This window comes from Canis lupus, chromosome 3, assembly GCF_011100685.1.
Source record: "Canis lupus familiaris isolate Mischka breed German Shepherd chromosome 3, alternate assembly UU_Cfam_GSD_1.0, whole genome shotgun sequence".
Lineage (NCBI taxonomy): Eukaryota > Metazoa > Chordata > Mammalia > Carnivora > Canidae > Canis > Canis lupus.
In genome coordinates, this window is record NC_049224.1 from 55,931,924 (window position 1) to 55,945,381 (window position 13,458).

The 13,458-nt window shown below is 41.3% G+C and overlaps 1 protein-coding gene across 2 annotated transcripts in view; it reads left to right on the top strand.

Moving 5' to 3' along the window:
• The window catches only part of ADAMTSL3 (ADAMTS like 3), a 337,319-nt gene that overhangs the window by 89,605 nt on the left and 234,256 nt on the right, over positions 1–13,458 (top strand). For both annotated transcript variants that reach the window (XM_038532980.1, XM_038532981.1), the window contains exon 4: positions 9,050–9,177. In XM_038532980.1, coding sequence (XP_038388908.1) covers positions 9,050–9,177 — 128 coding nt within the window. The remainder of the gene's footprint in view (positions 1–9,049; positions 9,178–13,458) is intronic.

Below are 13,458 nucleotides of genomic sequence, written 5' to 3' on the forward strand. Positions count from 1 at the left end.
TGCATGCCCCTGTGCAGTGGCCTCCCAGCTGTGCTCTTATGTGTGGCTCTCCTCCTACAATCTTCCCCACATCCCTGCCAGAGTATTTTTCCAAAATAACAATTTGCTGAAGCCTCTCCTCTGCTTAAAAATATTCCAGTAAGTCAGTAAGTCACTGTGCTGGAAAGGTTCCCTTGGCCCTCCAGATCTTCTCTCCCAGGAGGCAGACCTGTGCGGTCTGCATTGGTAATCTCCCGTGTCCTCTGGCTCTGGTGAGCACTGCAGGGCATTGGAGACAGGGAGGATGGCAGTGTATTTGCTGCTTCAGCTCTCACTGTAGGGTTGATGCAAACTATAATTCTTAGCCATGACCTTCATGCCTCTCAGGCAGCCTTTACACATGGCCTATGTCCGGCCTGGCCCCATCTTGCATGCAGACCCAAGCAGATAATGCAAATCATTGCATTCACAGAGCCTGCCTGGTACCAGCCCGGGGGGGGGGGGGGGGGCGAGGTGGGGGGCGCATCAGCCCTGTGCTTTCCCTGTGCCCTGTCCACACCTTAGTAAATTGTGTGTTTTTAGAATGCCCCTCAGATGGTCCCCATCTGAAACTGCCCTCTGTGTCCTGCTGGGACCTAGATCTCCTCCCTGACACAGTGGGCTGAATGGCTGTATATGGAAGGTCTACCTCATTCTCAGAAGTCTAGAAATGTTGAGTCAGTGTTCCTTCTCTGGACTTGGAGAAAACCTTAGTTGCCGTGATTTGGGAAGTCTTCATAAGATTTGTGGGAGATTTTTTCTTTACTAGAACAAGACATCCAACCAACCTCCAAATTAGGAGTTCAGTAGAGGGTGTGGATGAGGAGGTGGACTGCACAGAGTCAGGTCAGTCCACGCCTGACCAAGTCAGGGTAGGCTCTAGATGAGGTCAGGAATCACAGAGCTGGGGGCAGCCTTCCAGCTATTGGGGCCAGCAGGAAGAATCCAAGGAGCAAAATGCTTCCTCAGAAGCTCTCCTGGGTTATACCGACCCCAGGCTCAGGGAAGCAGGGCCAGCTGGCTGTCCACTTGCTGGTCTCCTACAGAGAGAGCAGCCACAGGAGGACAGTGTTAATGCCGCTTTGGAGTTTGCCATGAGACCTGGCAGATGTGTTTGTGTTTGGGGAACAATTTGAACTATGGTGTGCTTGGATGTAGAAGGTGGTGTGAGCCCAAGCTGGAGAATGAGGCAGAGCAGGTCACAGAGAGACAAGAGGTAAAGGACATGATTTCCTGAGAAATCAGTGAAGAGTTTTAAGGAGGCAGTAAAATAATTGAGGACCACATTGTTGGAGAAAGAAGGTCAACCAAATTCTGGAGGTCACTGATCATCAGGGTCATGAGCCCTGGACATCCAGGTGTCCTTCTTATTGTGGTTTCCATTACTAGAGGTCAACCACAATCCTGAGGGAGACGATCTTCCTTCTTACCCAACATCAGAAGGTCACTAGCTGCCTAATGGAATATCACATACCCACGTCCTTCACCTCACTTCATTTCCTCACATAGTCATTGTGTCATCACATCCTCACAAGAAGAGGAGTGAGAAAAAGATATTTTGAGAGAAACCGCATGCACATAACTTTATTACATGTATTGTTATAATCATTCTATTCTGTTATTGTTCATATCTCGTTTATAAAGATTTTTATTTATTTATTTTAGAGAGAGCATGAGTGGGGCGAGGGGCAGAGTGAGAGGGAGAAAGAGAATCTCCAGCTGATTCCACACTCAGTGCAGAGCCCAGCATGGGGCTCGATCCTGTGACCCTGAGAGCATGACCTGAGCTGAAATCAAGAGTAGGATACTCACCTGACTGAGCCACCCAGACACCCCTGTTGTTCATCTCTTGCTGTGCCTAGTTTATAAATTAGACTTTATCTTAGTTATGTATGTAGAGGAGAAAACATCGTATATAGAGAGTTCTGTACTACTTGAGGTTTGGGACATCCACTGGGGGTCCCCCTCCCCATGGAAAAGGGGGACTACTGTGTACACTTTTCAGGAGACGGTCAAATGAGCTGAAAAGGAGGAGATAAGATACAGGAGCATGGAGCATTTCTCAATAGAGCCTTGTGCACATCTTTAGATATGTCTGTGTTTAATATATTCTGGTTGAATTGAATTGTTGAGTCTTTGTGACAGCTTGAGTGGCATTTTTTATGTTGTTTATCCAATTCATATATTTTTAAATTTTTTGTTGTTGAAGACTGTAAGGTTGGATTAACCTGGAAGAATGTATTTACTGTTAACAAAATCTGGGTCATTTGTGATCTCCTTAAATAACCTTCGTGGTAACATTGGAATGAACATTTATTTGATGTCTGGGAAGTAATATCCCAGTGGAACTTATTTTATTTTGGGTTGTTTTTAATATGGAGTTGTTAATATAGCATTTCCAATAAGTGACCTTATATGTGAAATCTGTGTTTAATTACTAACATTTTTGCAAGACTGGTAGAACTGTAGTATTCATTATAAGTCACAGATTTAAGAACTTGTCAGGAAAATATTTTATGACTTGATTTATGCATGGGAATCCAAGAAAGGCAAGGAGTCCTCGAGTCTTTATGAGATTGTGAACACAGTTATTCCTACAATATTCTTGGCTTTTTCCAGTTCTATTATATAATGAGTAAACAATATCTCTTTTGAATATTTCATCCAAAAATATTCCCCAGCTAGGACTTCACTTAGGAAAATATGATTTCCTAAGAGATCTTTAAGCCTGATAGTTTTAACCAAACAGCACAAAGCACATTTTGCTTCCCTGGATGTTTCCGTATGTTTCCTTTTAGTGTTTTTTTTTCCCCTTCAAAAAAAGAACTTTTATTGGGTGTTTTATTGCATAAATTGTGTTCATTGTATAAAAATGGGAACTGTGGATGAGCCAAAGGAAGAGAATAGAAAAGCATCTAATTCCATCATGGTTACAAAGTAGAGATGAACCAAGGGTGAGACCCCACCTGCAGTCACATCCTGGGAGAGAGGTTGGTGGTGATGTATGAAGGCCTACCTATGCCTCCAGCAGAGTTGGTGTGTCCTTGGAAAGTGTTTGTCCCTACCAAGGCTCTCCTAACCAGCTGGCAGGTGCTTCTGTGTCAGCATCTTCTTGCTCTGGGGCCCTGTGTCTGTCACTGTCAAGGCACAACAGCTGATTTTTTGTCATCACGTCCCTCTTGCACCTGCGGCCCGTCCAGGCCAGTCCTCCCAGGGCACCAAGTCTTGAACCTCAGAATCCCTTGGACTTTGTTTCTGTGTGGGAAATTAACAAATGTGTCGGGGTCATCAGCATCTGTCAAAGAATGGGTATCCCTCATGTAATAACCTAGATACAGCCAAATGCTTCTAAGAAAACCAGAAATGTAGTTCACTTGCAAGATCGAGAAAAAAGGAGGAGTCTTCACTGAGATACTGGAAGAATGTTGTGGTCCGGCTAATCACAGCAGCAGGTGTGTTCCATCCAAGATACAAATTCGCTGCCAATGACAAGAGGTCCGCTACTGTATCTGCTGGATTCCTGGTCACAAGTGCAGTGGAACACCAGTGAAGAGCATGCGGGCTTGTCAGGGTCAGACAGGAAGGCACTCCCCCAGACTCCCAACACCTGCCTGACACGTAGTTCTCAAGGCCACAGTTGTTTATACATCAAATGGGGCTAGGAGCACCCACGTCAAGGGTTTGTTGAGGTTAGAAGGACTGTAGGAAAAGTATAGGCCAGCATTGCTCAGTCTGTACATCTGTAGCAGCAGCTTTATGCAGGAGCAGATCCTTCAGATTTTCCTACACCCTTCACTTCAGAGACCTGCCCAAGGCAGAGTTGCTGATGGACATGATGTTGGTTGACTCAGACTTGGGGAGAAAAACCTATAGATAGGTTCAGATAACAACTTGTAAGGTATGAATAACATGGAATTTAGATAATTAGTACACTCATGGAGATGTTTGTAAAGAGGGAACCGGGGACCATGGTACCCAGCTGACACACCTAGAAATACCAGAAGTAGCCTCCTCAGGCCAAACAACGAGCTGGTCTCAATCAGCCAGATTTTGTCGTCCTTGGATTTCAGGGCTGGGGCTGCCAAATACACGTTCTTTTGGGAGGCTCACCACCACCCCAACAGCCCAAGAATACAGGCCCCACCTGCCAGATCTGGGCACCTGAATGGCTGGTTTCTTCCATCCCCTCAATTTCTTCTACCTCCTAACATTTGATGATGGTGATAGGTATTATTTCATATTTTTATTATAACATCAAACTGCATTCACCGATTCCAGGTCTGATTCATTGGCTGCTTATTTGGCATTTTGGCCTGCTTACTACCTAAAAAAAAAGAAAGAAAGAAAAAGCAGAAATATGCATTAATGGAATTCTGTAAGATTAGGAAGCTATGTCCAGCATGTTTATCAGGGACTTGGGTGGACCATGGAAGCTGCTAAGCTGAGCAAAGTGGCTCGTAGACGGGTGACAGGATCAGGATTCAAACCGATCTCAATAGGCCAGTACTTTGGGCCAAAACCAACAAGAGGAAATTCAGTAGTGATTAATGTTAAGTCTCACATAAGTAAAAATGGGAGAGAACGGGCTCTACTGTTGCTGCTTTGAAAAAGATGGTATTTTGAAGAATAATGGCTTGCACGTATTGAGACATCCACTTATTACATTTAGTGAGGTGATGTGTGATCTGTTATATATGTATCATTTTGTTTAAATCCTGCTGAAATGAAGATTATCATCTCCATTTTATAGATGAGTTTTAGAAAGGTTAAGAAACATTACCAGGGTCACACAGCTTTTAACCATTTTGTGATATGGCCTCCGTGATGGTATCCAAGAAATGGTGTGCCTAAAAAGGAAAGAAGGAAGGAAAGAGGGAGGGAGGGAGAGAGGAAGGAAGCAAGGAAGAAAGGAGGGAGGGAGGGAGGGAGAGAGGAAGGAAGCAAGGAAGGAGGGAGGGAGAGAAGGAAGGAGGGAGGAAGGGGGGAGGAGGAAACTTAGATTTTATCAGAAGAAATCTGGAGCATGGTCTGTGTTCTTCTCTGATACAGTGTCATTCTGGCCACTACCGTTTAAGATTAAACATGTGGAAACTTAAACGTGTGCAGAGTAAATATTCGTGGAAGAGCTGGGACGGTTGAAGGCAACAGACTATTTGAGAAAGCTAGGACAGGGCTCTGGTTCCGTCCGCAGAAGCTGATGGAGACTGGAGGCCCCCTGCACTGGGAGGAGGTCTGGTCCAGGAAGGAGATGCTGTGTCAGTGTAAAGAAGGATGCACAAATGTGCAGGTGCAGAAGCGACTCTGGTGGTGCTTTATTCTGGCACCATGGAGCTTTTTTTCTGAATGTTTGTGCTGTTTTCACACTGCTGGCAGAAGAGGGGAGAGGTGAGACAAATTGGGAGTATTATTGCTGCTCTTTGAGTAAAGAAGCATGTATAAGAAGGGCAGGAAGACCAGCTGGCAGAAAGCATCAGTGGGGTTTCAAAGCAAAATCTCATCTTCATCTTCACGGCCAAGGACAGGAGAAAAACTCAAGGATCCCTCTTGAGATATGATTTTTCCCTGTTTTCTTAGGGGGGAAAATATCTCACTGACCCAACCAGAGAAACCAAATGCCTGCATTTATAACATGCCTATTTTAGTTATTTTAGAATCAAGATTTTTTTTTTTTTTGTAAGTAAAGGTGGAGAAGTTATGGAAAGAAACCTGACTCTAACTATAAACTGAACAGATGGGATAGTGGGAATAAAAACAAATTAAAACAATATTGCAAAGAACTCTCAACTTTCATTTAAAAATATATATGATGATGTTTTTCAACTTTTCACATTCAACCTATCGGTAGATCGAGTGACAAAATGAAAACTAAATTTCAGCTGTGTATATTTTAAACGTTTACCTAAATGATTTGGACTTACCAACCTAAAAGTCCAGATGAATGTATTAAACGGCTATTTTTGTTCTTTTATGAATTAAAACTTTATTTTATGGGATAGACAGGACACAGTTCCATTTGGTGACGTTTAGTGTAGAAAATTGAACTGAACAGTGATCTAATTAGAACAGTAAATAGTATGGATTTAATTAGTCCTTATTCCTGATGACAGATTTGATCGGTTGCCAGATATTTATCCTTTCCTTTCGCTCGACTGTTACTGAACTATTGCCTCAAGCAGGGCCAAGCACTGTGCTATAAATAGGTAGCTTGGCAAGAAGCCATGAAGCCCACTGACCGGTGAGTCTTGGGTGGAAATTATTGGAAAACCCCTCCTTGGTTCATTATTTCGTTTCACTTTTGAAAGTCCTTTCTACAGATACCCATCTTAATCTAAAAAAACTATTTTTTTGGTTGGATGAGGTAATGTGGTCTAAGGGCTTAAGGCAGCCCATGTAATATCTAGTTCAGCTGCTCGATGTGGTTTTATTAGTATTAGGGTTTCCTTCATAAATGTTTCTGTTCTCCCACTTACAGCTTCCCTGTGAAATTCTCTCTGGCTTCAGCTTTTCTGTGTGTCACCAGGATGTGGCCTTTGTTTGCTTGCCTGCAAACATTTAATTCAAATATTAAAGTTTTCACTTAAAATTTTTTTTTTCAAAATGCAGAGAAACAAAAACAAAAGATAAAATCACTCAAAGTTCTCGCACCTGGAAGTGGCCATGGCGAATATTTTAAATTAACTCACTCCTTTCTCAGAGCATGTACACAGTTACCTGTGTGAAAAGTGACACAGACTTATCCTGTGCTCTAAGGATTGACTTTTATCCCCTCTTTCAGAAAAATTTTTTTGGAGAAAGATACTTTTTTAAAACATGCACGTTTGGGGATCCCTGGGTGGTGCAGCGGTTTGGCGCCTGCCTTTGGCCCAGGGCGCAATCCTGGAGACCCGGGATCGAATCCCACGTCGGGCTCTCGGTGCATGGAGCCTGCTTCTCCCTCTGCCTATGTCTCTGCCTCTCTCTCTCTGTGACTATCATAAATAAATAAAAATCTAAAAAATAAATAAATAAATAAAACATGCAAGTTTGGATGAAACTAACATCCATTATAGCACCACCTGGCTTCATCAGGTGTAATGTTTTGTCATATTGGCTTCAAATCTTTTTTTTTTTTTTTTGGCTTCAAATCTTTTATGAGGGTATCGAGGCTATAAGATATTCAGCTGGCATCCCTTCTGTGTCTTTTGAGGACAATGTTTGCTCCTAGCTCTATATCTTTCACTCTCAGAGGCATGTTGCTCCTTCCAGCCCATATACTTGTCCTTGTGGTATGCATTTTGTATGTACACTCACATACCTGCATCTTTATTTAAAGGGTTAAGAGTTAGAAAATGCCTTATGTGTTTTTATTTTACTGGAAATTTTCCAGTCTTTTCTTTTTCTTTTTTTCTACCTTTGTTGACCTATCTAGGACAGTCTTGCCTATGTTGAATCTGTAAGACTATCAATCTATACTTTTTCTACTATTTTATGGTCTCAGTGCTTTTGATAAAAAGCTCTAATATATCTGGAAATCATTTTGGTGTTTTTTGGGAATAAGTCATCTATGTTTTTTTAAAAAATTGAGTAATTAATTTCAGAGAGTGGGGGAGGAGCAGAGAGAGATTCTCAAGCAGACTCCACACTGAGTCTAGAGCCAAACTTGTGGCTCAGTCTCATAACCCTGAGATCATGACTTGACCCAAAACCAGGAGTTGGATGCTTAACTGACTGAGCCACCCAGGCACCCTGGTTTTTGTTTTGTTTTAAAAGACATTCATCGGGATCCCTGGGTGGCGCAGCGGTTTAGCGCCTGCCTTTGGCCCAGGGCGCGATCCTGGAGACCCGGGATTGAATCCCACGTCGGGCTCCCGGTGCAGGGAGCCTGCTTCTCCCTCTGCCTGTGTCTCTGCCTCTCTCTCTCTCACTGTGTGCCTATCATAAATAAAAAATAAAAATAAAAAATAAAAAAAAAATAAAAGACATTCATCACACTGACTCATGGCTCCATCCTACCTCCTTATACTGGGGTCTGTTTCTGGACTCTCTGTCTTTTTTTTAATTTAGTAGATTTTCACTGCTTATCATTATGCCAGCACTCTACTCTTAATTGAGGCAATTTCCCTCCAATTTCCCTTCTTTTACAGTTTTTTCTTGGCTCTTATAGACTTTTACTCCACCAGATGAACTTTGGAATCATTTTGTTGGGTTACAAAAAAATTCCCTTGGGGATTTTGATTGGAGTTGTTATAAATTTATAGATTAATTTGGAAAGAATTAACATTTTATGGTATCAAGTCTACCCACTTAGGACTATGGTACATTTCTCCATTTATTCAGCAGAGCCTACTGTAGGCCCCTTAGTGAAGTTTGTAACTTTATGTAAGTAATACACATAATTTCTTCTCCATCTACATCTGTCTATATATTTTTAACTTACACATGTCCTCCTCTTTCCTCCAGAGTATCCCAACATAGTCAATGGTGGCCATTCCAGAAGACTAATTAAACCAAATTAATCAGTTGGTTTAATTAGTGGAACCAGGAGGATCCTGGTGGATCCCCAAGGCTTTTGTTATTTTTTTGGCAGAGGGATGGAGCCCTTTTCAGGAGATTTCACAATACTCCTGCAAAATGATTTCCTTGGAGCTAGCGCTCATCTGTCTAGTGGAAGTTCAAGCCAGGATTTCATTTCAGGTGCAAGAATGTCTTAGGTAGAGGCTGGGACCCTGCGTGTAGGTTATAAAACATAACTTAGTCTATTTAAATTTTGGAAGGATAAAATTCCAGATTTAAAACTGAGCTTAGAAGCTGCCTCGACAAAGCCTTCATAAGGTATAAAGGTACTCATGTGACACTAGTTTCCATATAAAACTATCTTGTGTGTGTGTGTGTGTGTGTGTGTGTGTTTAACATAGCCATTCCAAAGCAAAGCATCATTAGGCCACTTTGTCCTCTGGGAACGGCTTAGAATAAGACTCTGGAAAAAGCAAGGAAGCTTTGGGATAGTTCTAGCATATTTGTCTATAATTTATTGTGTTTTTTCACATTCTAGACCTCAAGAAACACTCGTTCTGATGAAGAAAAAGACAGCAACTGGGATGCTTGGGGCAGCTGGAGTGACTGCTCCAGGACTTGCGGGGGAGGAGCATCATACTCTCTGAGGAGGTGCTTGACTGGGAGGTCAGTGATGCTTTCATCTGCTCTTTTCCATGGATTGGCAGTGCCTTTGAAGGATGGCACTGGGGTGACAGCTTGGCTTCTTGGCTTCAGAAGGCACTAGGATGGTGATAGGACATCTATCTATAAATATTAGTCATCCTCCAGTATCATTTAAATAGTAATGGCCCCATTTTCATGACTGTGGCCATAGTCCATCCACATGAGACTCCCAGCTCAAAGGAGCCTGGAGGCACTAGACACTTAAAGCTTTTCAGGAGGGAAGGCCAGCATGTTAACTCACTTGCGCCAAACTGTCAAGACTAGGAAGAATGGCTCAGGTCTTCTGGGTTCTACCCTTGAGTTATTTCAATTTTAGTTCATCTCTTGTTCACTTTCTCTGAGCAACCCATCGGCTAAGAAGGTAATTCAAGTTCTTTTTTCATTATATTTAATATAAAAATACCCTTAGGTATTTTTATATTAAATAACATGTTAAAATGTAAGATTGGCTTCTTTAAAAAATCCTAAGTTTGTAAGAAGCTCACACACATCATTGATTTTGGGACAATTTGAAGTAATCCTTCATAGGGTGGTTTAAATCCTAGCCAAGATTTACCTCGGCTGTTAGGTAAGATAGAGCCCCAGGTTGATGGAACCTGATGTCCTGGTTCTGGACTAAACGAAGGTTCTAGGGTCACGGCAGCTGTCTTCAGATTTGGGATATTATAAAGCAGAAGGGTAAGTTGATTCTCCCTGGTGATGTCAAGGTGTATGTAGATCAGAAATGCAGGGAGAAGATATTTTGTCTGGCTCACATTATATGGGATATTAAAGCTGTAGGAAAGCAGGGGAAGGTCGTGGGAGGCACTGTTGATGTCATTACCCCAGGCTGGGTTCCAACTCAGAACACTGGGCTCTAAGTGAATGGTTGCAGAACTGAATCCAGGGATTAGTCTTGCATAGACACCCTTGTATACCTTCTCCTGTGCTGTTACCTTGAGGAGGAATGAAGACCCTGTGACTCTAAGTGCATCATGCTGTGTGGAAAGATGCCAGGATATTATGCTGCACTGGCATATATTGATTCCAGTAAGGCCTACGGTAGGAGGGCTGTGTGCCTGTGAGCAAGGGTCAGGGAGGGACTTCTCATGTGTGGAATAAGATTTTTCCCACTGCTGTTCAGTCACTTGGGGGAGAAGTTTCTAGCATAGAGTCTGGTGTGTGGAAGGTATGACTCTTCACCACTCTGTGGCCTCCAGATCTGAGGGGTCTGAATAATTTGCAATCATTGGGGGGTTTGGTTGGAAAAGGAGTGGGTTTATTTGTGTTTGTTTTAACAGTATGTACTTGAATTTGTAAAAAGAATTGGAGGAATATATTAAAGACCATGAATGACCACTTTCATCATTTTGTCATACAACCAAAATGCTTACATATTTATTGGTTATTTTATTAATTAAAAAATGACTTTGATTTTGTCTGGAATATAATTTTGCTGAGTGATCTATTTCAGTGTGTGTGTGAATTTGCATATTCTCCCTCCAAACAGGGGTCAGCTGATCATTAAACACTTCAGATAAGGAAGGGAAGTTGCTAAGCTTCTTCTGTCTTTTCTGCACCTATTCAGGAAGAGCAGTTTGGGCATAAGTAGAGCAACAGGGGGAGTGAGTACATATCGGTGGTCTGTGGTTTGACAGATATTTAAAGCTGGGTCCTTCTGTTATGAACACTTTGATGGTTTTCTCTGAGACTCTGTTTTCTCTTTTCTCCCAGTCCCTTGGCATGTCTTGCTAGCAGCACCCTTGAGATGTGCTGTTCACAATCCTATCTTAGTACGATTGCTCTTTCCTCAGCTTTTGGACAATGAGGCACACTCCAAATGTCCCTCTGTTGATGTCTACCCACCCCTCTGTGGCCATCTTGGTAGGTTCCTAAGACAGCGTGTTGCCTGTCTTGCATGTGGCCCACCTTTGGCTCACCAGAGACCCGCCTATGAACTTTGCTAAAAGAACTCTTGAAGTTCTGGGATTTAGTGCAGCAATACCTGCTCCTCATACACAGGCCTACAGTGAATCTCTCTGCCCTTATATTTCTCAGGTATGAATTAGCCACCAACCAACTGCAGGACACACAGATTGAATTCTTTAAGTGGGGTCGCTAAAATTTCATCCCCCTGATTTGGGGTTAGCAGATTGAAGCCTTCATTCTTTTTCTTTCTTGGTGGGGCAGAATGAAAAGTAGGATTATAGCACAAATTTCTCAAAGAAATCTTCAGAAATCCTTCCTCTGTGTAATCCTCCATTGAGGTGTCTTTCTTACCAGACCCTTTTAAAAATCTATCTATCTTTCTATCTATCCATCCTCCACTATAGGTAACATAGTGTTATATTGGTTTCAGGTGTACAGTGTAGTGATTCAGCAATTCTGTACATTACTTGGTATTCACCATGATGTACTCTTAATCTCCTTCACTTGTTTCCCTCATGCCCTCTCCCACCTCCTTTCTGGTGACCATCAGTTTGTTCTCTATACTTAAGAGTCTGTTTTTTGGTTTGTTATTTGTTTTCTTTGTTTTTTCTTTTAAATGGTATTTGTCTTTCCCTGACTAATTTTTTTTCACTTAGCATTATACTCTCCAGATCCATCCATGTTATCGCAATGCCAGGATTTCATTCTTTTTTATGGCTGAGTAGTACTCCATTGTGTACACATCTTCTTTATTCACCTATTGATGGACGCATGGGCTGCTTCCATAATTTGGTTATTATAAATAATACTGCAATAAATATAGGGGTGCATATATCTTTTTAAATTAGTGTTTTTATTTTATTCAGGTAAATAACCAGTATGGAATTACTGGATCTTTTGGCAGTTCTATTTTAATAAAAAAAAAAAAATCTTCATACTGTTTTCCACAGTGGCTACCAGTTTGGATTCCTGCCAAAGTGCATGAGGGTTCCTTTTTTCCACATCCTTGCCAACACTTGCTTTTTTGTGTTTTTAATTTTAGCCATTCTGACAGGTGTGACATTGTGGTTTTGATTTGTATTTCCTTGATGATGAGTGATATTGGGTATCTTTAATGTGTCTGTTTGCCATTTGAGGTCTTCTTTGGAGAAACGTCTGGATTGGATTACTTGGGAGTTTTTTGGTGTTGAGTTGTATAAGTTCTTTATATATTTTGGATGCTAACCCCTTTATTGGATATGTCAGTTGCAAATATCTTCTCACCAGGCCCTTTTTATGCCTTAACGTATGCAAAGAGTTTAACAATTGTGAATTAGACTAGCACAGAGGCTGCCCTCATATTTCTTATAGTTAAGGGAGTGGGAGCAGCATATGTAAAAGTGCTGGAGCAGGAAATGAATATTCTTGGAGAACAGCAGAAAGGAAGAAAGGAAGAAAACAGAATGGGCCAATATTGAAGAAGAAGGTAGATTTGTAGGCCAGGGTAAAGAATCTGGTTCTCAGACTTTTAAATTTCAAACACTAGTAAAAATTTTTTAGAAAGCATATTTGGAGTTAATATAGGTTGTCAATTTTTTATTTAGTCAAATAAGGACTAAAAAATTGAACAAGCAAAACTCAACTGTGGCCTACTATCACAGACTCTTTAAAAAAGAATTAGAATCAGAATATTTTTGTTTTAACATCTAAAGGTAGGACATACTCTTAGATTTATAAACTTGCCTTTAAATTGAATTCATTTAGCTTTATGAAAATCCACAGTTTTCCTCTTGTCTCACTTTGCTTTGGGTTAATAAAAACTATTGCACATATTAATAGCTCAGTGATGGGCAACTGGGAACCAGAAATTGTAAACATAGTCATTGACTCAGAACTTGAGATTCTAAGATCCTTGAAGGAAGCAATATGTAGAAAAGTGATTTTATCTGAGATATACTTTTCATCCAGGAATTCCCTGATTCATAAGCAGTGAGACGCAGAGAAGCCAAGCAGAAAGCAGTTACAAAGAGGTTGAGAAGATAAGCGGATTTATTGACAGTCTCAGGGTCCTGGAACATAAAAATTAGGTTCAAGGCTCCAGTAGACACTTGAGGTGATAAATTGGTATTCCCGAAGGACTATACCCTAAGAGAAAGGGAAAAAAAAACAGTCTTAAATAGACTAGATGTTATTAAGACTGAAATCTGACTTTGAATAGGCTCAGTCCTAATTTGAGTGATGAAATGTGTTGTGATTCCAACTATTTCCAAGAAGCTTTTAAAAAACCCTAAAATACCCTGGAAGAAGAAGACATCAACCAATGATTATACACATTTTCATAGATCGTGCCCATAA